At 32.0% G+C, this 25451-nt stretch overlaps 1 protein-coding gene and 1 long non-coding RNA gene across 14 annotated transcripts; both read left to right on the top strand.

Moving 5' to 3' along the window:
• Positions 1 to 241: 241 nt before the first annotated feature.
• LOC129309497 (transcription factor bHLH148-like) lies at positions 242 to 1350 on the top strand. The gene has a single exon (XM_054951094.1). It carries the CDS (start codon positions 553 to 555, stop codon positions 1192 to 1194), a length of 642 nt encoding a protein of 213 aa, XP_054807069.1. The 5' UTR covers positions 242 to 552; the 3' UTR covers positions 1195 to 1350.
• Positions 1351 to 15974: 14624 nt separating this feature from the next.
• On the top strand, positions 15975 to 25451 carry LOC129309091 (uncharacterized). Of its 13 annotated transcripts, none has more exons than XR_008592829.1 (6): positions 15978 to 16153; positions 16367 to 19834; positions 20107 to 20947; positions 21040 to 21134; positions 22658 to 22749; positions 24911 to 25451. It is a non-coding gene; the product is annotated as an uncharacterized LOC129309091 (long non-coding RNA). The 13 variants fall into 13 exon arrangements; XR_008592837.1 differs by lacking the exons at positions 22658 to 22749; positions 24911 to 25451 and having other exon boundaries at positions 16367 to 18862; positions 18953 to 19059; positions 19704 to 19834; positions 21040 to 21384; XR_008592834.1 differs by lacking the exons at positions 22658 to 22749; positions 24911 to 25451 and adding an exon at positions 22167 to 22649 and having other exon boundaries at positions 15981 to 16153; positions 20107 to 20279; positions 20896 to 20947; positions 21040 to 21077.

The following is a 25451-nucleotide window of genomic DNA, read 5'->3' as shown; positions in this document are numbered from 1 at the left end:
AATTAATGAAATTATAGTTTAAAACTATTATAATTAAATTAAAATTATAAAAATTAAATTAAATTTATGAATTGAGTAATAATCTAATTACACGGATAAAATAATTATTCTTTTCTATTTGAATAAAATAAGTAACAAAAGAAAGAAGGGAAATAAGGAGGAATTGATTTAGGGGAAGAAAAAGAAGAATGGGGAAGGAGGCGTGCAGTATTGGGATTTTCTTTATAAGCGTCAGCCTCCGTTCGTCTCAGCGTCGGGACTCCTAATAAGTGAAGCGACACCTCACCCACTCCGTCCCGTTCCGAGGCAGCAGCCCCACCACCAGCACCACCACATCCTTCATTCTTTCTCTGTTGGATTATATCTGAACCCCTTTCTTCACCTTCCTATTTATTCATCCCTCCTTCTCTTCCTTCCAGCCTCCTGATTCTTCCATTTTTCCCTAACCCCTATCCGAATCACTCGATTCTCTCTACCCTTCCATTTGAATCTCACAAAACCGTACCTTTTGCCTTTTTCTTTCAGGCCAGCATACGAGATTTCCTGCTTCAGATGGCCTCGTCTCTGATCTCGAACCCCATCACCGCCACAGACCGGTCCCGTGACCCTTCCAAAAGGAGGAAGAAGAAGAAAGCTCAACTCAAGCAACAGCTTCAGGAACAGAACCATATCAAATGGAAGTCCCCGGCTCAGCAGCAAATCTACTCTTCCAAGCTCCACCAGGCCTTGGCCAGAGTCAACCTCGGTTCCCCTGGTTCCTCCACCGGTGACGCGCCTCGCCGCGGTAAAGCCGTCCGGGAGGCTGCCGATAGAGTCCTCGCCTTCACTGCCAAGGGGAGGACCCGGTGGAGCCGAGCCATACTCACCAATAGGCTCAAGCTGAAGTTCAGGAAGCACAAGAGACAGAGAGTCACGGCGGCGGCTGCCGGCGTGACCCGGTCGAAGAAGCCGAGAGTTAGCGTTCTCCGGCTGAAGGGGAAAAGCTTGCCGGCTGTTCAGAGGAAAGTGAGGTTTCTGGGCCGGTTGGTCCCCGGTTGCCGGAAACAGCCAGTGCCGGTGATATTGGAGGAAGCCATTGATTACATATCGGCGCTCGAAATGCAAGTCCGGGCCATGAGCACTCTCGCTGACCTTCTTTCTGGGTCAACTGCTTCCGGCGTCGGCTCGAGTTCCTCGGCGCCACCCAGCGGATGACACGACTCACTGGGCCCATATGCCAGTTGTCTTTCTTTTTTTTTTCTTGGTTCCTTCTCAAAAAAGATATATTATTATTATTTGCCTCTCATCCGCTCTCTCTTGCTCTGTCTCTTGCAAGTGAAGCTCTCTGTTAAAGTACATATCCTCTGTCCACTTCCCCTGTTTTTCTCTCCAACCAACTCACTCTTTCATACTTGCCCTAAGAACTTCGTCTCTCCATTCTTGTTCTGTAATACTGTGAATTATAATAATATGGCTGCACCTTAAAAACGTTACGAAATTGACAAGAAATTATGACAATGAAATACAGATGCTTGCATTTTTTTCTTGGAAGATCTTCGTCCTGTGAAGTATAAGTGAGACAAGTTTGTGTTTATTGTTACAAAAATTTAACCCTAAATTCCTAGAGAAGTTAGGATGTGATGATGAAGATTGGGGTAAGGAGGTAGGTTGAGAATTGGTAAATGAAAAGAATAATAGAGGATTGGTTGGTTATTGGTTATTATAGGTGGGATGAAGAAGTGAAGGGTGTTTCCAAGTTAGGACTTAGGATGTTATCATTGGATTTGATTGGCTAGCTTTTGATGATGATTGGTTAATACCATCCATCAAAATGGTTCCATCCAAACAAGTTACAATTCTTGAACGTTAGTTGAACTCCAACTTGGTACTGCTTTCCAAGGACAAAATACATCAATGCCACTCCTATTCACAACATCTCATCTCATCTCATCAACGTCAAAACAAATCAAAATAGTATATAGGAGCGATGTGTGTTTATGTGTGAAATGTGAGAAGACACAGCATTAAATGATCTTTTGTATGAAACTCCAATTCAGGCAGTGTTATATATGTTAATTCTAGAAGTCGCCGAAAGCGCCAGCATAACATAGTAAATTCACATTACACAGCACAATGACCGACCTAACATCCCAATGACTCATGTGGCTTTGACCCCCTCACCTCGCTCCTCTTCCCTCTTCAACGCTTCTTAAACAAGAAGATTACAGCATTTGGGTTGTGTATCTGATGAGAAACTTCAGCTTATTATGGCTTGCATTGCATGTATACCTATGCCGGCCACACTAACGCATTGATTCATTCATGTGTATGTATGCATGCATACATGGTACCTATTTTTTTGTTGTTTTCTGATGTAAAGTAAAAACAGGATGGAGATATTGGAGGTGGGTGCGGCTATGCCAGGGCTTTAAAGCATATCAGACGTGGAAGCACATGGAAGCATTCATTCCAAATACTTTCTTTTTATTTTTTAGTACACAAAAGCTTGGACGAGTTCAATACTGAGATTTCACCGGAGTCAGAACATACTTTAAGCTCAAAAAATATTTATAGATTGCATGCCAATAAAATCTTCATATCAAATCTTATAAGTTTTTAGTCAATTATTTACTGATTGGACTATTCCTCCTGGACAATTCTTTGTTGACATTTATTCCTTATATTTTCATCACAACTTGCTCACTACTTTTTTAACAGCACACCCATGTGCCCATTTATTCCTCTTTATTTCTCATTCCGCTCTTCAAAATAAAGTTACCCATTTCTCCACTCTGAGCGAGCCCTAAAAAGTAGAACATGTTTCAGATTCATTATATATAGGCACACACACACATCCCCTGATCAGACATCATGATGGCGATGTGTAACATTATTGACATAGACATTAGCCCTTCAAACTCTTGTATCAAATCTAAGATTTTTTTTTTCTTTGATTCCGGAAATTTCAAAATTTTAAGGTAATGATGATAGTAAATTAAAGTCGCTCTTTTAAGTGGGCCATATTGAAAGTTTTAATCTTAACTACTTTAAAATCTCATATATATATATATATATATATAAGCACAGGTGTCTTGTATCTGTCAACGAGTTAAATGTTAGGCAATTGGCATTAGCAAAGCTTGATGTTCAATGCTCATGTCGCTTAGGAAGCAAATAACAAAGTGATCAACCGTGATCGCATTTTGGTTGATGATTTGTTGATATGAAACTCGTGTCACTAATACTAACACAAATGTTACTATCACACCAAAAACAGATTCATGAAAACGAAAAGTGGATATGATATAATAAGAAAAATTAACAAGTATTAGTATTCCCAGCATGCGTGTAGTTTTACACTTCTTTTATGATCGCAACTTTAATATCTTTCTTTCCAAAACATTGTTTTCTTCTTATTCTCATTCACTTCTCATCGGCAAGTAGTATTAATGGACCAATAATTCATTTACTTACTTTTGTCTTCCTGTAAATTCTGTGGGCATCCTCTTAAGCTATCTAATAGATGGTTTTGCTCTAAAGGAAAAGGACAAGCAATCGATCATTGCAATATAGTTCATGATAGCCATTTCATTATTCATTGAAAATACCACCTTAAAACGGTTATTTAGTTAGTAAGAAGCTCCGTTAAGAAATCTATGTCTTAAGTATCATTATACGTGATGTTAGGTCCTAAATTAAGACAAAAATTCAGTAATTACTACTTTTGTCGGCTAAAAAAAGGGTAATTATTTTTTCTCAATATTGCTCTTCATTTATTGTACCGAGTTATAATTCTTAGATTAAATTTTATTGTGATCACTAATTCTAGTGAAGTGTAAAATTGGAAAGTCAAACATTTTTTTTTTACAAATTTAAAGATATTAATTATCATTCTTAAAACTGTAAAATTAATTAACTTTTCCCTATAATTAAAAGTGAAAGGAATAGCTAGTGTCCTGGCATATTCATTGACATGTATATACATGTGTGAAAACACATTGTAATTTTTATATACACGTTGAATAAGATTATATTGTTTATTATTATGCTTTAATAAAAAATATAAATTAAATACTACATGTTTTTAGGCATGATTTCGATAATATACTTTTTTATGTGAAAATAAAATACTTATGAGGGTGCGAAACATATGCATGTTCACACCAAAACTCCTTTCTTCAAAGATAAGTAAGAGAGAGACAGAGGGAAAAGAAAGCATCATGCATGGAATATTATGTAGATTAATAAATATTTTATATATAACTTGGAAATATATAAGAAAGAGTAATTATTCTATCTTTTAGAAATAGATATTATCATGGCGTGGGAAAGAAATAAAATAATGCCACTTGACATTTAAAAAATAGAAGTAATCTGATTTAAAGCACAGAATATGCTGATATACTATATTAAAAAAAATAAAGGGACAGAATAGAACGTTTAAATAAAAAATAAAATAAAAGCGGTAAATAGTTCATGACAGCCATGTATTAATTATTCCCCAATTAGGACTTTATTTGGGAAATTAAATAGGAAAAAAAAACAAAGATGCTTATAGGTGTACCTGTAATTAATTTAAAGTGACACAATATGAAGTAGCACTAACTCTTGAAAATATAATGAACAATAGGAACATGGAGGCTCCACAAAGCATCAAATCATGATCCATTAGTGCTTAGCATGTGGCATATGGAAATTAATACATTAATGACGGTGTCTCAAATTAATTGGCGTTGCTTAAAATCTGCCACTGTTTCGGCCTTTTTCAAACAGTACCTATAAATAAAGTGGGTCAGGTTCATATAGCCTTGCTTAAAGAACTTGAATTAATTGATTAGAGAATAAACGTTAGTGTTGTGACCAAAGAGTGGCAGATGACAAACTGAAGAATAAAATAAATTGCTCATCATAATTTTAATTCTACAGAAAATTAATCAACAATATTGGGTTAAATTACGCAAATTTTTCCTAAATTTTATTATAATTGTAATTACATGCAATTTTTTTTTTTGGCTATTTCTAATGATACGGACCTTCTTACTAATAAGTCTTGATCAAATCATATTGATTTCTCTTTCTGTTATTAAAATCTAGGCACACTTCTCATTAAATCACATCTACAAATCTCATGAATTTAATTAATATAATTACATGGTTTTTTTATTTTTTTATGAGAATCTTACATGTTAACGTCTGAAAAATACAGCAGAGTCATACTTTTAATAAAATTGAAAAAAAAATCTTGTAATTCACTTTTGTATCCTGAGAAATCTGTAATTAAGTTTTGGAAATAGAGGATAAAGTATGAGCAATATTCAAGAAATTTAGAGAGAGAAAAAAATTTGCGTAAATTCTAAAAATTAAAAGGATCTATTTAATTCTGAAAAATTAAAAATGCGTGTATTAGCCATAAATTTTATTGTTTCTCATACATAAAGCAAGAATCCGGTAATGTGTGTGTGTGTGTGTGTGTGTGTGTGTTATGTATAATTGTTAACCGAGACGATGTTGAACACTTGATTAATTTCGATAAAAATGTAAGGTTTAATTATCAAGGAATTTATTCTTCGCTTGTTGAGGATGATAGGAATCAATTACTTTGCGTTTGTTAAATCATTTTCACATATATACTCTTGGAGTGAAAGATTTCTTAATTAAATTTAAAGTTAATCATGAATATTGGTTAAGATATTATCATCATGACATGAAACATGTATATAGGTGAAGGAAGTCTTTTACTTCAACACAAATAAAAGACTCTAACTTTATTAACTTACAAGATCATTGAAAGATATGTTAATAATCACCTTAACATGCCTCGTAACTTTTGCATTTCTCGCGTTCATACAAATTTTCACTTATATATATTTCTTTTGTGTGCATGAAGCTTGAGACTGTTTAGTAATATAAATCCACAGAAAAATCATTAGCAACATGTGTTATGTCAAGCCTCACCCCAACACCATAACCTTATTGCCGCCCACTTCCTTAAGCCAAGACGTAAGCAATTACCAAAAACTTCAAATATAAATATATAATATTCTCCAATTTTTTGTTGTTTGATGAAGATGAATGGATATGCTTTTTCCATGTGAGAGTACAACAAAAGTTAAGGGGAAAGAAAAGGACAAGCATTTGCGAAACCTACATTATTTGTTTAAAAGCTTTGTCTAAACCCACATGGATGGGTCATAGCTTGTCCACTAAATTCAGCAATTTTTTTTTTTAAAAAGAATATAAAGCAAACAAAAAAGGCATATATGGTGCAGTGACAGCCCATAGGTCAGCTCCTCTAGCTTGCTTCGTTTTCTTTCTTGCCGACAATAATATATATTTGCAGGGTTTTGGAACAAATTAATATTAGGGCTTCTTTTGTTTTCTTTTTTTTTTGTTTAAAAAAAAATAAATTTTTAGAATAGTGTTTTTCAGTTCTAGCTCGCTTCAATGTCTCTTTTGGATAACATCAGAATCTTTTGCGTCATGAAGATATAATCTATATACGATCATCAACCATGGGATATGATAAAGACATGTAATGAGATGCAACGTTATAACAAATTAATTAGCTTTGGACGACTTTGCTTTAAGTTACAGTCCGTCGACATATTGTCGAATGTTGATCTCTGCACTGAATTAGGTTGATACAGTTAATTAGAGGATCGATGTAATCAAATTAAATTATTTCAGGAATATATCTCTTAAATTTTATCAATTTTAAAACTTAATACAAAAATTCCCTTAACACGGACCTCTTCTTAATTTTACTAATTTACTGAGTTTTTTTTTTCATTTTTGAAACTTTCAATTCTTTATTTTTGTGACAAATGTTTATAAATAATTTCAGCGAAAAAATATGTTAGTGTGGTTTATTTTTTATTTCAAGAAACGTTGATGAAGGTTTGAAAATAATGGTTGTCCTAGTTTTAAAAAATAAATAATGTATATTTTCAATAAAGCTCAATATGCATTCTAAAAATTAAAACGATTCAAGTTCAGGTCGATTCCTTAATTTTGTCGTGTGCTTCAAAAGAAACTTCAAAAACATTTGGAGAACAGATTTGTCCATAGAGTGGTAAAGTGAAAGAAATTTGATAATTAGATCAGAGAAAGTATATATATTGATCGTTGATGGTGGAAGCCATTAGTTTAATTTTGGTGTGATGGTTTTTGATGTGTCACTTCACCTAATTAGCAATTGCGCCTTAATTTCTTAATGGCACACGTGAAATTAGAAATATATGGAATCAATGATTAATGGCCTCCCTAATAATTGTGGATCCAAGTATATATAATGACAATGTTTATGCTTTGTTTGGATCATAGGGTTTGTTAGTTTGTGGTTGGCCAGGCACATTATTATTCACTAAAAGAAACTATTATCTACGTAACTTCGGATTAGATGCTTATCTGAATGTACTCTTCTTCCAAATTTAACTAATTCTTCAAAAAAAAAAACTTAAAATATAAACAATTAATTACTTCAATTTTGAATTCTGGCTTCATTAAGAAATTAGAGTTAAGGAAGTTTAATCACTCAAAAGCTGAATTAAAATCTATTTTAAATTATTGTGTGGAAAATTTGAAAATTGACATAGTACTTAATACTATCTTGCGATGATAGAATTACACATACCATTAAAGTTGAATAAATACAGTTGACAATTTTAATTTTTTATAAACGTTTAAAAATATTTTTCATTAATAAGGGAGAAAAATCAAGGTGTGCTTAGTTAAACTACAGTCAAGGAATCCCTGAGATACCTATGAGTATGCCGCTGTTGATAATAATAATTCTATACACTAAGAGTTTGGATTAACATGAGCAGAAAGTGGTCATGCCCCCAATTTTCCAAGATATTGGACAATGGAATAAAAGGAAAGGAAAGAAAAAAAATTATTTAATGAGTCAAGTAATGAAGAGTAATGTTATGATAATCATTATTAGTAAAACTTTACTCTTTTTTCAAAAATATTATATTTTAAAATATCAAATCACCTCAAGAAAATGTCTTATAAAACATTAAAATGAGACGAAGGGAGCAATTTTAATAAATCTTTAAATCATACATTAAAATGCAATACATATTTTCCTCGTATCAAATCACACACGCCAATCCACTGATTCATAACTTGAAGGCTACAATGAAGCAGCTCAGAAGACACAGGATTTTAATTAATTTTCCATTGGAGCCGTGATTTGAAGCATGTTTCAAGTCAATGGGCTTGCATATGACTCTAATTTATTAATGTCAAATTGTCAATATTACTAAGCAATTAAAGGATGTGATGAAACTAAGCATAATTATATATACTTAATTCAAGTCAAATGCAAATGAATTTGGTCCTAATCATATATTATGTCGTTATGCTTTTGGATTATGTTCCTTATTAAATAGAAGTGAGTTGTTAATTTGATTAAAATAAGATGAGCAGTAGGGTCAGGGGCTTGCTAGCTTTCAATTATTGTGTGAGATTCAGGATAAGAATCAACAATGAACATTATCAATTAGCGTGCAAGAACTTGATTATTTTCAAATAAACGCACTGTTTATGATTAAGACGTTGATCTATTACATCAATTCCCAGTTTTATTAGCAACTACTTGTTTGCGTTTAACCCTACTCCATTAGCTCCAATTATCATGTCTCGATTTCAATCTTTTTTTTTTAATCATTAAAGTTAGACCAAATAATGATTTGGATTAAAGATACAAAGTGATATTGAGAGAAGAAGGATTATATTAATGTTAAAACAGATCGTATAGTGTGCAGCTTGGTATAGCCATGAGGCGATGTGATGGTAAATATTCGATAATTACAATATATATATATATATATGATTAGAGCCACTTGCGTAATTAACAAATGATTTGCATAAAAATTAATTAAGAAAGGGGAAATAAAGCAAATTAAAGGTTACTTTTCAAGCATTTGAAAAACCAATAAAGAAGGGGACCAACCTCCAAAGAGAGACCTAATCAACCATGCACTACTCCATTAGTATTCATTACCACACACATTAATTGCATATATAATTTAATTAATATGACCCTTTCATTAATTTTTGCCAACCTGGTCGTCACTTAAAAAATAATCAACATAGCATGCTTAGCTGATCAAGGTTTAGTTCACGCACACACCCAACTTTTTGTTGTTTGTGTATTGACTATATTTTATAATTCTCTGTTACCAAGTTTTGTCCAAAGCATATAAAAACTAGAAATACTCTACTGTGTTTAAAGTTCTCTCTTTCTCTCTCCCCGGCTCTATATGATTTCTTTTTTTTGCAATAAATGAATTTTTAAAAACTCTAATTGTTTTATATTTTAAAATTTTTTTACCACACCTTTATCTTATATAATACTCCTTTAAACCTATTTATACTAATATTTTACTGAAATTAAGAAAAATTTTAAAAATTATAATTTGATAATTTTTTAACTTTGCTTTTATTAGAAATGCATACTTTAACAACTTATTTTTTTCTCACCAACATTCCATGAAAAGTAATAGACATTTTTTTAAAGAAAATTTAATAATGTGATTTATAAATAAATAAAAAAAATTTTCTCTTTCTTCTTGATAAATAGGATCAATTACGGCACCGGAAAGATACGTATTTGCAATGGCAATCTAATTTGTTGGTGTTAGTATATTTTGGGTAACAAACTTGGAGTTTCATCGTCAGAGACAAAAGGTTCCGGAAAATTATCACCAGAACAAGAGCTTGGATGCCGCGAATACTTACGACAGCGTTCGAAGAAATTCAAGAATTGTGGGCCTCTTGCATATCCTGCTGTGGTATTTAAAAATTGCACCATGACCGATGAGTGTTGCTACAACTTGGTTAAGGTTGTCGGCAAAAGTTGCTTTGGTAATTTGTTGATCCTCGTTCTTCACTCTCCTGCCTTCAAAGCCAACGCTTCAGCAATTGCAGCAAACAACCATCAAGTTTGGAATAAATGTTCCTCCATAGTGAAGTTGTTTTGATTTACATACATACATACATACATACATGTAATTGATGTTGATCCACACTCTTGAGATGTATATATACTATATATGTAATGAAATTTTTGAATTAAAGTCTGTGACATATACATTTGAATTTTATTTATATCTTCATTTGCAGTTATCATTACAATCATCTATTTGCAATATTAAGTTAATTAACGAACGCTGTTGATTGCATGAACCGAATTATAACACATGGTTTTATTAATTAGTTCCCACAAATTTCGAATGGGAATAGACTTTTACTGCTTCTTATTGAATCCAAATGCTCTGATCTTCGGTTTTTAATCAGAATCATGGAAAAGAGTTATAATTTTTCTCTTATTTAAACTTGAAAACTTATATATATATATATATATATGTATGTATGTATGTATGTATGTATGTATGTATGTATATTCATGGAGCATGTTGTATCAATATGATCAAAAATTTAGTTTGTTAACTTTAATTATATAGATAACCATTATTCTTGTTCTGGAGAAAAGCATTTTGATCCCACCATCAGCTTCCAGCTCTTGATCAAGATTAATATCGAACCATGTAGAGCTAAGCCCGAGAAAAGCCATTATAATCAACATCGAACTAATTAACAAACTTATGGTTGCGGAATCTCTGTCTTGTTTGGCAAATAACACGTGGAAGCTCAAGTGTCAAATTTTTTAGGTTATGGTCCTGTTTTTTGAAGAGATTTCGTTCTTTCTCGATCAAGTATTTTGATTTTTGAATTTTTATTTTGAGGCACCTATTGCATATATACCCCAAACGCAACGTTGGCAATAATCTTGAGGGGAATTTTATATTAATTTATTACAAAATTAAATTAAAAAGAATATATATATACATACACACACACTATTCAGTTTTTTTTAGTGTGTGTGTGTATTGAACAAACATATTTCAAAACTAAATAATGTCTCCTGTTCCTGTTCCTCTTTTTTTTTTTAAAAAAAGAAAAGGTATGGACAAGTTTATTATGCTTTAATTATAAGGCTTTATCTTTTCCAACAATATCATTATAAGGCCGGCCAACAATATTGTTGCCAAATTAAAGTCATGGACAAGTTTATCAGCCATGTTGTTTTTTGTGTTGCTTTAAGCAATTTCATTGTTCATTAAACTAAGAGTAGCTTCATCTGAACATTTTTAGTTTTTACAGAAAAAAATATAATTATCAATGTAATTTGGATCCTCTTCAATAGGGTCAGGAGTTGTAACCTGAGAGAGAATAACCCAACAACAGATACGCCTTTCATTTAAAAAAAAAAAAGACTTTACTTATTTTAAGATTGAGCTTTTTTTTTTAAGAGACACTACTACAGAAAAGTGTATAATTGACTCCCTATAATTGATGTTTATTTAAAAAAATGACAAATAAAAAAGGCAAAAAATACTTGACGGTTTTTACGAAACAAACATCAAATATTTAAGCAGATATTTGACGGTTATTTAAAGATAACCGTCAAGTATGCATATTTGATGTTTTTTATAAATAACCATAATATAAAGCTAAAATTTACACGTCGGTTTTCGATAAACAATTGTCAAATTAACAGTGGAAAAAAATTAAATTTTTTCACATACTTGATACTTTTTTTAAAATAACTATCAAGTTTGTCTACTATATACTTGACAATTTTTTTAAAAGAAGCGTCAAATATGTAATACTTGACGGTTATTTCATAATAACCGTCAAGTATTGTCATTTAAATTTCCTTCAGATTTCGTTTTCTCTCTCCATTTTTGCAAATCTTTCGTCTTCAGAAACAAACGCATAGCCACCAAAACCCATATTTCATCACTCTAACTACCAAAAACATATTTTTAGTTTCAATTCTTGAGGAGTTTTTTATTCTCGGCCTCCATAAGTCTCGTGGGCACTCATTCGTTTGGATTCTCGGTCTCTATCACCCTGCAACAAACTCTCGTCTCTGGTTTTCTACACAGTTAGCATTCCCTCTTCTTGTTGAGGTAGGTTCTTGCTTTTCTAATCATTAATCTTCATTTTGAATGTATGGGTTGTTGATTTTGATTTTCATACACAATAAATGATTTCTGTGTTGCTTATTTTGATCTGCATTGTTGTTCTTCTTAGTGAGTGTTTGAAGTTTTGAGTTTTTAGGTGCTCAATTATTGAATTAATGGATTATCCAATTATTTTGCTGATATGAGGAGATTCATTAAGGATATAAAAATAGTATACTACCTAATTACCTTGTTTTTAAGTTCTGAGTATTTGTTCTGAAATTAAATGATTAATTTAGATTTATATTCCTTGAGTTGTCAATTTTTATTGTGTTCTTAAATATAAAGAGTGTCAAAGATATTTTTAAGTAATTAGATAATTTTATCCTTATCTTAAAAAATAAAATAGATCGTTAATTGTATGTTTTCTCCACTATCATCATGATATTAATTATGATATTATTAGAGGTAAAATTAAAAATTTATTGTGTTTTTATGTAAATTTAACTAAATAACAAACCTTTATTAACATGCAAGATCTGATTAAAAATATGTTATATATAAGAATAGAGGAATATACTAATTCCTGTGTCCATGCCCCACATGCTGAGACTTAATTAAGCCTTACATTTACTTACCTGCCCTGCACATTTTTCATAACATTTGGTTTTTTCTGAAGCATGCATCATACATTTAAAACAAAACATCATGAACTTAATTACTATTACTACACATACAATTAAATAAGTATATTGTTGCAAATGTTGGCACCTTTTCATACGGTGACGGAGGGACGAGTGATTAAAAGCATTAATTAATGGAGGTGCCGGCGATCCCAAACATAATTATTTCAAAATTTATTTATCAATATTTATCAAAATTATAAACAGGTGCCTCAATATCCTCTTTTAATTGAGAGTTGGGTGGATGAATGATGAGTCAACTTGCTAGCTATGCAACTTATAATTTTGATAGGTTGAATTGGGCTAGCTTGTTTTCTAACATGTTAGGACAACTTAATTCAACTTGACAAGTTGATGAGTTTGTAGGTTGGCAATTTTGATTTCTTTTTTTTTTTTAAGATTTAAAATTTATAATTAACATATTATTTATATATATTTATATTCAAATTAAATCATTGTTAGACAAATTTTACCTAATAACCTTTATTTTATTGCCACTCAAAAATATACTCATACCGTTATTTTGGTCAAATGGGCTGTTTTTATATTTTAGGTTCATTGCTTCGAATCCAATTTTTCTAATGTTTATCAAAATTTGAAATTTTCTGTTGTGCATTCTTGAAAGGCAGTGGCACTTCAAAAAAAGTTTAGAAGCCAAACTTTTTTAACTTAGATGTCCCATTGAAAGTAAGCTTGAATAATAAAAAAAGATTAAAAAAACAAATGAGAATGAAATTGATAAAATAAAAATAATTAGAATTAAAAATATTTTTTGGTATCACAAAAAATTTAATGTAATTTTGATATTATTTTTACCTAGTTCCTATGAATTATGAATAAAATAGAAAAAGGAAGTCAAAATATTAAAAAAATTCTACTATATTTTTACTATTAATCATCTTTTTTTCTAGAGTTATCTTTTTCACTAAAAAAAAACATGAATCCATATTAGTTTTCTTAACAAATTTATATTTGTGATTTCAATCAATAAATCTTCTTAGATTAACAAATAATATATGCTCAAAATATTTTTTTAAAAACTAATAAATCATAGATTTACAAAGTGGAGCAAAAATTTCATTTGCAAATTATTAACAGCTCAATGTTGTTGTCATTTAGATTAATAGAGAGAGGGGATAAAGCTCGAAAAACTCTCTTTTTCAAGTCATTATGCTGCCAAAATTATTTCAATAGCGAGCATTAAAATATAATTATTAGTTTTAAATAAGATTAAAGAGGGAATGTACAAACATGTGGTTAGTGACTTATTGACTGATTGATCTTTATATTTAATTCTCCCACTAGCTAGGAGTAGTCAAAGTCACTAATCATATTTCCCTCTTAATCTTTCTAGGAATTATGGATAAGGAATGTATGTTTGCCAATCGTCTATCCAAAGAATATTGGGATGGGGTGGCAAATTTTGTTAAGCTTGCAGTTAAGCATGCGGAGGATCCTACTAGGATTATTTGCCCATGTTTAAAGTACAGTCTTGTGAAGCGAGTTAGTCCAGATAATTGTAAAGAACACTTAGTGATTAATGGTTTGGATCAAAGTTATAAGTGTTGGACAATGCATGGAGAGACAAGAGATGATATTGGTTACAGCCAGAAGCATAGTGAAAGTTGTGCATCATCTCCTAATGATTTTGATGCATGCACACTTGAGGAAGATTGTCTTGAACAGATGGTCAAAGCAGTTGAAGAGGACCTTGAGGATTGTTCGGAAATGTTTGAGAAATTGAAAAGTGATGCGGAGACACTGTTGTATGTTGGTTGTAGTGCATCAAAGTTATCAGCAGTGTTAAAAATGTACAACATGAAGGCAAAACATGGTTGGAGTGATGCGAGCTTTACTGAGTTGCTTGGGTATTTGAAAGTAGAATTACTTTCTAAGGAAAATGAGCTTCCTTGTCGAACATATGACGCAAAACAAATATTGCGATCAATTGGCATGAGTTATGAAAAGATACACTCGTGCCCTAATGATTGCCTTTTATTTCGGAATAAATATGCGTCGTTAACCAAGTGTCCGAAGTGTAATGCCTCACGCTACAAGCAGAACGAATCAAGTCCCGTGAAGGCATTATGGTATTTTCCAATCGTGCCTAGATTTAAACGCATGTATAGCAATGTAGAAATTGCGAAAAGCTTAACATGGCATGCGGATGAAAAGATAAAAGATGGCATACTTCATCATCCTGCTGATTCTCCACAATGAAGAAAGATTGATTATGAGTACCCTGAATTTGGGGAAGAGAGTAGGAATCTATGCCTTGCATTGTCTGCCGACGGGATGAATCCTCGTGGATTCAAAGTAGTGGCCACAGCACTTGACCAGTCATTTTGGTGATTTATAACCTTCCTCCATGGCTTTGCATGAAGCGCAAGTATATGATGTTGTCCATGCTAATTGCAGGACCCAAGCAACTTGGGAATGACATAGACATATATTTGACTCCTCTAATTGATGTCTTGAAGATCATTTTGGTGATTTTTTGTAAATAGGAACTAAGGTGCTTCTCTTTCATTTGTCAAGCATTTTTTTTAACCATAAAATTTGATTAAATAACTTAGTTACATCGCACCTACTCTTTACTTAAATATTTTCACACTTCAATAAGAATATAATCAGATTCATTAACTTTACCATTTGTCATTTTTTTTAAGAACTTCCTTACATCTTATTATCGCATTTCCTTCTCTGGAATGATAAATTCTGATTTCATGAGTACATTACATCTATAATTTTAAATGCAGTCTGCATTCTATTGTTCCTCATTAGATTCTTCAAAAATTTTCCAAATATACTTACACAGATTCACAATTTATTTAGTGAGAAATTTTGCATCAGTGAATCCCATTTCGAAATTGTCACCAGATCAACTTCCATATTGAAGATCTCATCAAGAGTCCATTAAAAAAATGGGGGAAGAAAAAACCTACTAGTTGCAATTTTGTTAAAAGGGCCATCCTCGTCAACAAAGAAATATTAAGCCTGAGTTGTCATCGATGGGCCTCAATCAAAGGCCAGATGCCTTAAAATCTTGAAAATGGCAGCCCAAATGGAAAAGCAAAAATGCCCATAACATGATTAAAGGCTTCCAAAGTGGCCCAAAAGGATTAAGTGGGTTTTAGTAATGTTTACGATAGCAGTCCAAGAAATTCACCAAGGACTGTGTTTGATACAACTTGGTTGAAAGGCCTAATTATATTGATGGGCCTTTATGAAAGGCCTCTTATGCAGTGAAATTTATGTAAGGCCCAATTGAAGATAAGGAAATGCCCAAATAGGTTTAACGGGCTTTGGCCCAAATTCTAAGCACCTGGGAGAAGGTGCAAGCGTAATGCGCCTCTGTGACAGTTGATACTGACGGAACAATGGCTTCGTCGTCGTCTTCGGGGATGGCGGAACGATGAGGAATACCGGGAGCTCGTTAAGTAGAGGATTTTCAGACTTATCTCTGACAGTCGGTTTCGATGTCAGTTCCGAGCCTGTCTTCCTTCCAGAAAGGTATCTCTTGTTCTCTGGTCTTTATTCTTTTCTTTTTCCCTTCCTGTTATTGTCAAATCGTCCGATACCTTTCAATATTGATTAATGATTTCTAGATTGACCCTCCCCCGCCGAAAAAAAAAAATTGGCACTTTTTCGCACATTAGTAGTAGTATATTGACTTCCTAAAACAAGCACTTATTTGATCAATTATTTTACACGTTAAACTTCCAGAGGGATCCTTTTTATTTATGATGCTGTCTTGGTGAACCCGGCATTCTTTTGGTGAACAATACAACTTGGTTGAAATGAAGCTTCTAGCTCAGCAAAGGGATCTTCAGGTGCCAATTATATTGTTATCACGTTATCACCCCTCCCAGAACTCCGAAGCAAACAATACATTTCTTATCTTAATAGCAGTGTCTACTGTCGCATGAACTCTCTGTTTAGTGGTTTGATTGAGGAGAAAAAGAGCTGAGCTTGATTGGAGAATTCATAAGCTGCACTGAGTAAACCTATGACTGCTATAAGTACAATTGTCAATTTGTCATTTGGATGTCAACTAGAGGTTCGGGTTCCTGCTTCACTGGATCACGTAGCAACTCTGCAATCTCTTTTGTTTTTTTTCCCCTTTATAGTATTTCATGATTATTGTCATTTTGGAGCATGTATCATGGGAGTGAACATTTCATTTTTCTGAGACTTATAGAGGCTGCAAAGTGCGATATGCAGCAACATCCTGACTACAGCAATTATAGACTCCTCAAGGGGCAAACAGACTTTCCCTACGTCAAGGCTAACAAGTTGTCTTTCCCCACTAATCTTCATAGTTCAAGGATGGGTGGTGGTGGTAGTAGTAGCGTAGAGTATTAATGAGAAATAAAAATCATAGATATTCTTTTCTTTCCCTACTTTTATTATTTAAAAATCAAAGTAATTAAGTTTAAGTTTTGTTTTGTTTTGTCTTTTTGTTTTTTTTACACCATTCCTGTCATTGCTGCTAGTTCACTTTTTTTTAGTGGTTCTCAGGCAAAGATTCCAGAAATTGATAGGTGTTCGGATGTTAATGCCATATTGCACACTAGGAAGGGTACTGATGAGGTTCATTTTTGGTGTGAATTTGCGTAATTTTCAGTATGCTTGGTAGTTTATCAGACTGCTAAAATTCAATGCTTCATGTACTGTTGATGCATATAATTTGGTAATGTTTGCAGTGATTGTTTTGTGGTTGATATATTCTAAAACATGGCTGCTTCATCAGCTTTCTTTTAAGTACTCCCTCTAGTCCTATTTATAGGACAGAGAGAGAAAAATTTTTTTGTCTTTAAGTCACGTCATTAAATTTTTATTAGAAATTTTCTCTTTCACCCTCCATTGAATGTTGGAGAGAAAAAATATGTTATTGAAGGTGTATATTTAATAGGGACAAAGTTAAGAATTTATTAAATTTTAAGACAGAGTTAATGAGTTTTAAGGTTTTTCTTAGTATTGGTAAAATATGTTGGAAGTGACTTATAAATAAGACTAGAATAGTACAATATTAATGGAAAATGGAACATGGTAATTGATAAGGTTCATTTCAATCTGAGTTTTTAAGCTGTTGTGTCAAAGCCCATGTATAGTTTTTGTTTTAATCTCCAATAGAATTATTAGCAGTCATGCCCTGATGATTTTCTGATGGAGCCGTTTATATCATCAATATCTTTGAAAAATTTGCCTTGTAAGAATGACATAGGAGGTGCAGCCCCAGTGCCGAGTTGTGTACTTTTGTACTCCCATAAACTTGATGAAAGGAGTGGGCAAATGTTCTAACAAACACAATGGGTGCCGGGTGGACGGATTTTGGAAAGATAACTTGTTCAATGGAGTATTTAAATGTTAAGGTGTATTCACATTTGGTTCCTCTTTAGGCGATGATGATTTGTCTGCTGCGTAATATTTAGAGTATAATCCCAATATAAAGCTATTTTTGTTTTTCCTATTTATAGCGACAACATTGTTATTATTATAAACAATATAACATATGTAATATTGGTACTAGCATAGTAAACAGCCAACATTGATTCCAAATTGCAACTCTTACAACTTTTGTTGTCACCATTCTTTCTTGGAATCTAAGAAGCATGTATATTTGCTTCTTGCAGTTGTATATGGTTTTGGATGAAATCTTTCCAAATTGTTTTTTTTTTTTTTGAAACTGTTCTACAACCCAAAAAAGTGTTCTTATAAAATATGCTAAAAAACGCCCTTGGAATAAATAAAAACTCAACGGACTATAATAATACACACAGGAAAGGCTCTGAACTCTTGATGCTTCTTAAATAATAATGATGATGATGATGATCGCATTCTATATAACATTTGTAGTATTTTATTAATACGTCCTGCGAAATCTTTTCCCCATCTTTTCCAAAAGTTACCACATCACTGTATGGGAACTTTTTCAGAAACAGTATGCAAGTCATATCTGTGCATCATAATTTTGTTCCCTCTACCCATTTTTATCCGGTCTTAAAAAAGCTTTAGGTAAACTATTGCTAATTATTTGTCATTTTTAATAGTCAAATACATGTGCTACTGACTAGATGGTTTACGCTTCATGTTGTACTTAAACACTTATTGCTGATTTTGAAGCATCAGAAGGCATATACCCGAGCTTGTGCAGAGGAGACTGAGTCGGTGTGTTTATGACTTGTTGAAAATGATATGTTGGAAAGTTCATTAGATAAGGTCCTCGAGCTTTAGTTTTAGATGTTATTACTATCTTTTCCTTCTCAATATATCACCCCAAGTCCAACATCCCTACCACTTCATTTCTAGTGGAGGTTACTTCTATTTTACAGAAGAACCTGGATAATGCTAAAGCTTGTTTAGAAGTTATTGTTGGTGACATGCTGTTCTCAATGGACCCGGTGACAGTAACTCAGGTCAGATTGCCAATTACCTGAGTGTTTGAGCCTAAAATATTTTGTCCGGAGAAGAATCTCGAGAACACCATCTCGTGGTCTTCTGGGCTTGAAAAGTGAATAGGCCAAATCCATTTTTATGCTAAATTTCAACTTAATGATGAAGTATAGGGTGGCAAAGGTCGAGTTCTCAACCACCTTGTCATAGAGATTGAAATACCATACCAAAGACCATTGCACATTCCAAAAGCATGAATGGTTACAAACTCATAATATTTTATTTATATATGTGTAACGTATGATTCTCATTTTATTCATTACGTCTTGATGGTTTGGAAGCAAAATATTTTATGAAAGTAATTATGTTTGAACTTGATGTTGTATTTTCATTTTGAAAATTGAGACGGAAAACTGTTATAAATGACGGGTGCAAATAATACCCAATCCTTTTTTTTTTCTGTATTCCTTTTCATTTCCGTATTTAGAAAGAAAACATATGATTTACAGTCCTTATGTTGGATCTCTTACTTTCCCTTCTCCATATTTGTATTGTACTCTTTTTTAATGTAAATTTTTAGTTACGTTTATCATGTAAACCTTACACAGGGTTCTTGATGATAACTATTTGCATTGCAATTCTTGGTATTTCATGTAAATTTGATCAGGTTACAACTTGTCTCATTATTTGTGATGTACATCAACGAAGAATTTGACAAGCTTCTACAGCTACAGTTACTGCTCGAGAATCACAGAGAACGAAGTTAATAAACACCTATATTCAAGTTGGCTCTTGAGAGTATGATTCTGATCTCGTTTCACTTTCTAAAAGCTACGTGTAGATGGAAACTCCTGTTGATTCTTTTTCCTCTGGTTTTACCACAGCTGATTCTGTCAAAGATGAGAAACCAGTTTCATACTAGTTTCAAGGCATTGAGCTCTGTAACGTCATATGTTAAAAAAAAACTATATTCTGTTGATGGGCATGTTTCGTTTCTTGTGAGTGATCATATGGGTATTTTTATTCTCTCAAACTAGTCTCATTGTTTAATGTTTAATTTTATAATGTAGATGCTAGTGGCAACCATGTTTAAGCAAATGCTGATATTCAGAGGGGACCCACAAAAGCTTCAGTTTGCGAATGAAATCTGTCGGCAACACTACGCAAGATGAAGATGACAAGCACTTCAAAATCATTTGTTCTCCAATGATGTCATCTCAATCTTATCAAAATGGTTTTAGATGTAAATGGTTTATGATATATATAATACTGTCATTGTTCTTAGTCCGAAATGAGATGATGCCTAGTCTAATGCATGATCCAGTCAACCGGTCTACTCCTACAATTTCTAGAAAGCATCATAAACAATTGAAAAGTTGGCTATTGAGAATCTTAGTCTTTAAGGGATTTGATATGTTTTAATCTCACAATTTCTTAAAAAAAAAAATTCACATGTATTGGTGCATAAATATAAAAAGCATCATAAATAATTTAAGGTTGTCATGAAAACAATCTTGGTACATGAATATTTTTCAAGAGTTGAAACAATCAAGTTCTTGTTTGATACACGAAAACCATTGGATATGACAATAGAAAGAAAACGTAAGTCCACATCATTTTAAAATAGTGTTGTTCTTATATTGGATATCTCAGATGACTTGATGCTTTCTGGAACCCTGTTATGATGGTCAAGGAAACGGTATACCAAATAGCCGTTAATTTATTTTGTTTGAATGTGATGGTCTAAGTATTAGCATATTAAATTCAAGTGTTTTGATTGTTACTTGATATCCAAGACACAGAAGATGAAGATATTGATGTGAAAAGGGCTTCTTGTTGAGCTGTGTTTGTTTGAACAGGCAAGAGCAAAAGGTTAGGTGGAGTTACACTAATGAGATTGTATTAAAACAGGTATGGCTTGTTGTGTTATTATATTATATAGAGCTTGACATGGAAGTTGAATATAGTAAAGAGTGGCTCTCTTGATTTAATTTTTTTTGAAGGGCATGGAACTCTGCCACATGGGGACCCATAAACGACGGTGAGTGTCTGCATCTCAAATCTCTGAAAAGTCAAAAAAGCAATCCAAGCTTTTCAGGTATTTGAACCATAAAAGACACCTTCTCTTTTCTATTCTTAAAAAATACTGGACCCTCTTCTGCGTTGAAACAGATTTTTTTTTTTTTGCCCCTTTCGGCTTCTTGGGAGTGTCGTTGAGAGCATGGAATCTCAATGAAACATGCCATGTTTAGATTCAGGTCCTGTGATGTTAAAATTACTTTGAAGTGACATAGGGGAAGAGAGTGAGACTTGAATATAGTACAAAAGTTCATGCGTCCATTTTCACATGTTCTCCTGGACCTGGTCATCCAAGTTTTCACTTTCACCAAATTGAGCTGGTCAACCTTTCAAAAGATTAATGACAAAACTGTAGTTAAATTGTTTTAAAATCATAAAATTGAACATATACAAAGCATTTTATTAAATTAGTTAAGGCATTAGTTCAACTAGTCAGTTGGACCCTGTTTTCAATACTATGGAAAAAGAATTTCGTTATAACTAAAATATAAGTGTATTGGATTTTATTTTCCTAATCTTAACATCTGTGAAAACTTGTATGAGATCAATTTTCTTAACTTACTCTAGCTATTCATGAATTTAGCTGTTTCTAGTTTGATATTTTTAAAGAACTATAAAAAATATATACCCTCCCCTTCGTTATTATAAGTCACCTTTTATGAGAAATTGATAATCATTAATATAAGACACTTGATGAAATGTTAATTATATTTTTTAAAGACTATCCCTATTGAAATTTATTAATTATAAGAGAGAATGTAATGTAAATTAAAAATTCTTTTATTTAAATGAGTAAAATAAAAAGTTTATTCTTTTTTCAATCAAAACTAATGACTTAATCACCTCTCTTTGTTTTATTAATGTGATTAGAGATGTCTTATGATATGTGTCATATAGAGTACATGTATAGATTTGAAATTCCCTCATCTGTATGCTAAACGAGTCTTTGAACTCAACAAGCCTTAATACAAGTGAAAAGTTTGTTGAAAATAAAGGTTGTACACCTGTACTAAATTTTAATTTCCTAGCGGTTGCTTGTAATAATGTGCAGATAAAGCCTTAGTTCAAAGGATGATTCGATGAGAGTCACTGGAAATGATTGAAGGGTTACATATTTATCATCAGAAAGTAATTAATAATTATTTTGCTAAAAAAATTCGTCCTCATATACACCAATGTAATGGCATAAATGTGTTGCAATTTTTTTTTTTTTATCATCATATTGTACGTCTCAAACGTATTCTAATCAGTCCAAAATGTTTCAATTAATCACGTCCACATGACCTAAAGGCAAACTTAATTAAGAAAGCCATGTGTAAAACACATAACAAGTCACAATATAATTGAAGGATGAAGTGACATGAGATTCATTTAGTTGTGAAAGGAAATTATAGAGAACTCCGGAATCATTATAGAATTATGATGAACAATAATTTTCATGAATTTTTAATTTTGGTATGGAACATTTAGGAGCATTAACTTGCACGCAATAATAGGCAAGTATAAAGCAGTGCTTTGTATACGAATATTTGTTTATTACAGGAAATGTCTGTGGCGAATTTATACGCATTATTGACAGTACAAATATTCCTTCAGGCCTTTGGAAAATATACCGTTCTTTGGCAAGCTATATGGTATATGCTATCTGCAACTATACATACATTTACATGTACCTTTGTAATCTTGCACAACTTGAAAATGTAGATTAGAGTGAGAATCCCATTCTTTTTTTTTTTTTTGGACTTGATATTTTGGGAGTTATATTTAAAACTTCAATGTTTTATTAGCAATTAAAATTTTGAGAATTGCAATTGTCTTTTCAATTTTTTAAAAAATTTATTAGAGATTTAATTGTCATTAATTTAATATTTTAAAATCTAACTGTTATTCTCTTTTAATTGAATGGCAGATAATATTTTGAAAATGTCGAAAATTCATCTGTTGCATTATGTTGATAGTGCCATTAACGAAAGAATTCCTAAGCATACCGATTAATCTAGTGATGTATTGATGCAGGGAGTGCTTGGATTTCTTTGTTTAAAAATCATGATTTGGGTAGGCATAATTGATTATTTGGAGTTATCCAAACATATAAAAGAAAAATTAATTATTTAATTTCTATGTTTTTTTAGTATTTACTTGATTATAATTCAATTTTTATAATTTTATTTAGTTACAATTTAATCTTTAAATTTTAACTCAATACAACTCAATCTTTACACTTCAAGACATTTGAACTATTACTCATTTTTAACAATAACTTTATTTTTAAAAAATTGTAGAGAACAACATTTTAAATTGATACAATTATGAAAATTGAATTGCAAGAGTTAAAATTTAGATATTAAGTTTTGAGTGAAATAAAATTATATAATTTATGTTGCACCAAATTAAAATTTAGGAATTAGGTTTTAAATTATTTAAAATTACATGGATCAAGTGATGAAGTTTTCAATATTTTCTCCATTAAAAAATAAAAATATTTTTAATCAAATTTCAATCATAAATGAAATAATTAAGTGTCTACAAAATAAGAATACATCTTCATATTTATTTAAATAAGTGTTTTATTTTAAAATAAATATAAATTTATTTATTTATTATGGACACTTTTAAAAATATTCATTAATTATATCTTTAAATATTAAAAATATATTCTAAACGATCAATCCTTCAAAAAAATGCTTTATTTTTTTAACCCAAGAGTATAAATTATAAAGATGCGAACTATTCACAAATCACATTACATTTCAATGGGGTCTGAAATATTATGGCAAAAAAAAAACAGCGGGCAAAAACAAAAAAGGATTTGAAATATTAAATGATACGAATTGTTTTTATTATTAATGTTAACATTAATAATAAATCAAACAGCGGGCAAATACTAGTGCATGGACACGAATTGTTTTTTTTTTTTAAAAAAAAAAAAAAGGAAGAGGAGTAGGTTGTCTATAGAAAGCCGTGCACGCAAAACGAAGCAGATTTGTGGGCTTTGCTTGCTCATTGAAAGCTCCTTTGCCCCTTACGCCCTGCTCCTTTACGCGTTTTCTGCCTTTTCCATTTCTGCCCTTTTCCCTCTCTTTTACCATTTTATTATTAATATTAGCATCACCCTCATTATTGTTATTAGTACTATTCTGCACGAAATGTTGACTTTGACTTCGCTCATTCGTCGCCGTTCCCCAACATCTATTTAAAATTAAATTACTTCAGAAAAATTCCATTAAATTTAATAGGAACTGTTAAAAATACAGAGAGTGAGAGATGCCGCAATCACCGTTTGCGTGATGTTGGCTTGCTCTCTCTCTCTCTCTAGATGCCTGAGCTACTGAAAATTCGTTTACTCCTCAGTCAAGACGTTTTCCTTCGTGTAAATTGTTATCATTTTCTTTAAGTAAAAAATTTCACTACCTTTTTTTATGTATAAATTGTTCTCATTTTCTTGGTGTAAGTTGCTATTCTTTGCCAATAAAGAGTAATCTCAATCTAGTTAGTAAAAATTTGAGTTTAAACCCTATTGTTAATGTAACAATTTTGTTAGTTGACAATTTATAAATATTTATATTTTGAGTTAAAGTATTTAAAGGCGCAATATTATCTTGACGTTTTTTAAAAAAAACAATTTCGCCTTGTCATTACAGAAGGCCCACGTTGATTGCTATCTTTACTTGTTTGATCATTATCTTCAACTTGCACACTACATCACTTATCACGTAAGATGAGGTTATTTTAAAAATAAAAATAAAAATTAAAACACATTTTCTCAAATCTGCCGTATTCATTTTCACTTTGCAGCTTCACCTTCATCTCCTCATCTTCTCCATCACTAAGCTTAGGGTGAGCTTGTGGCATCAACGTTGGTACTTCAAGGTGTTGATGAAGTGAAGGTCTAGGCAACAAAGATGTAAAAGATGAAGGAGGTGAGGGAGAGGAGGGAAATAAGGATCCAACAAATGGCAGCACTGGAGGCAAGAGGAAATGGAGGGGACCAAGAAAATGAGGTTGAGGAAGAAGAGGAGAATTTAGAAGAGCTTGTGAACCTCCTTCTTCTAGAGTTCAATGGCACACTTCTTCTCTTAAGTCATTTTGAAGTCAAGCTAGATTATAGTGTTGAGGGCTTGTAATGCCGTCTCCTTCTAATAGTAGTGGTTGCCTTTGTAGTCCGCAATGGATGAAGGAATGAAGAATTTGCAATTGCAAGCAAGCAGAAGAACGTTGGGAATTTTCTAATATGAGGTTGTAAATGAATTAAACAAAAATGGTATAATAGGATAAGTAAAGGCAGTGAATTAGATTGGGTCTGCATCCATAAAATTCATATAGGATTCCATGCCTT

This window comes from Prosopis cineraria, unplaced genomic scaffold (genome assembly GCF_029017545.1).
Source record: "Prosopis cineraria cultivar Desert tree isolate PC_DT_omini unplaced genomic scaffold, ASM2901754v1 PC4, whole genome shotgun sequence".
NCBI classification, from domain to species: domain Eukaryota; kingdom Viridiplantae; phylum Streptophyta; class Magnoliopsida; order Fabales; family Fabaceae; genus Prosopis; species Prosopis cineraria.
Note: the sequence above shows the minus strand (reverse complement) of the source record. Positions and strands in the feature narration are given on the sequence as shown.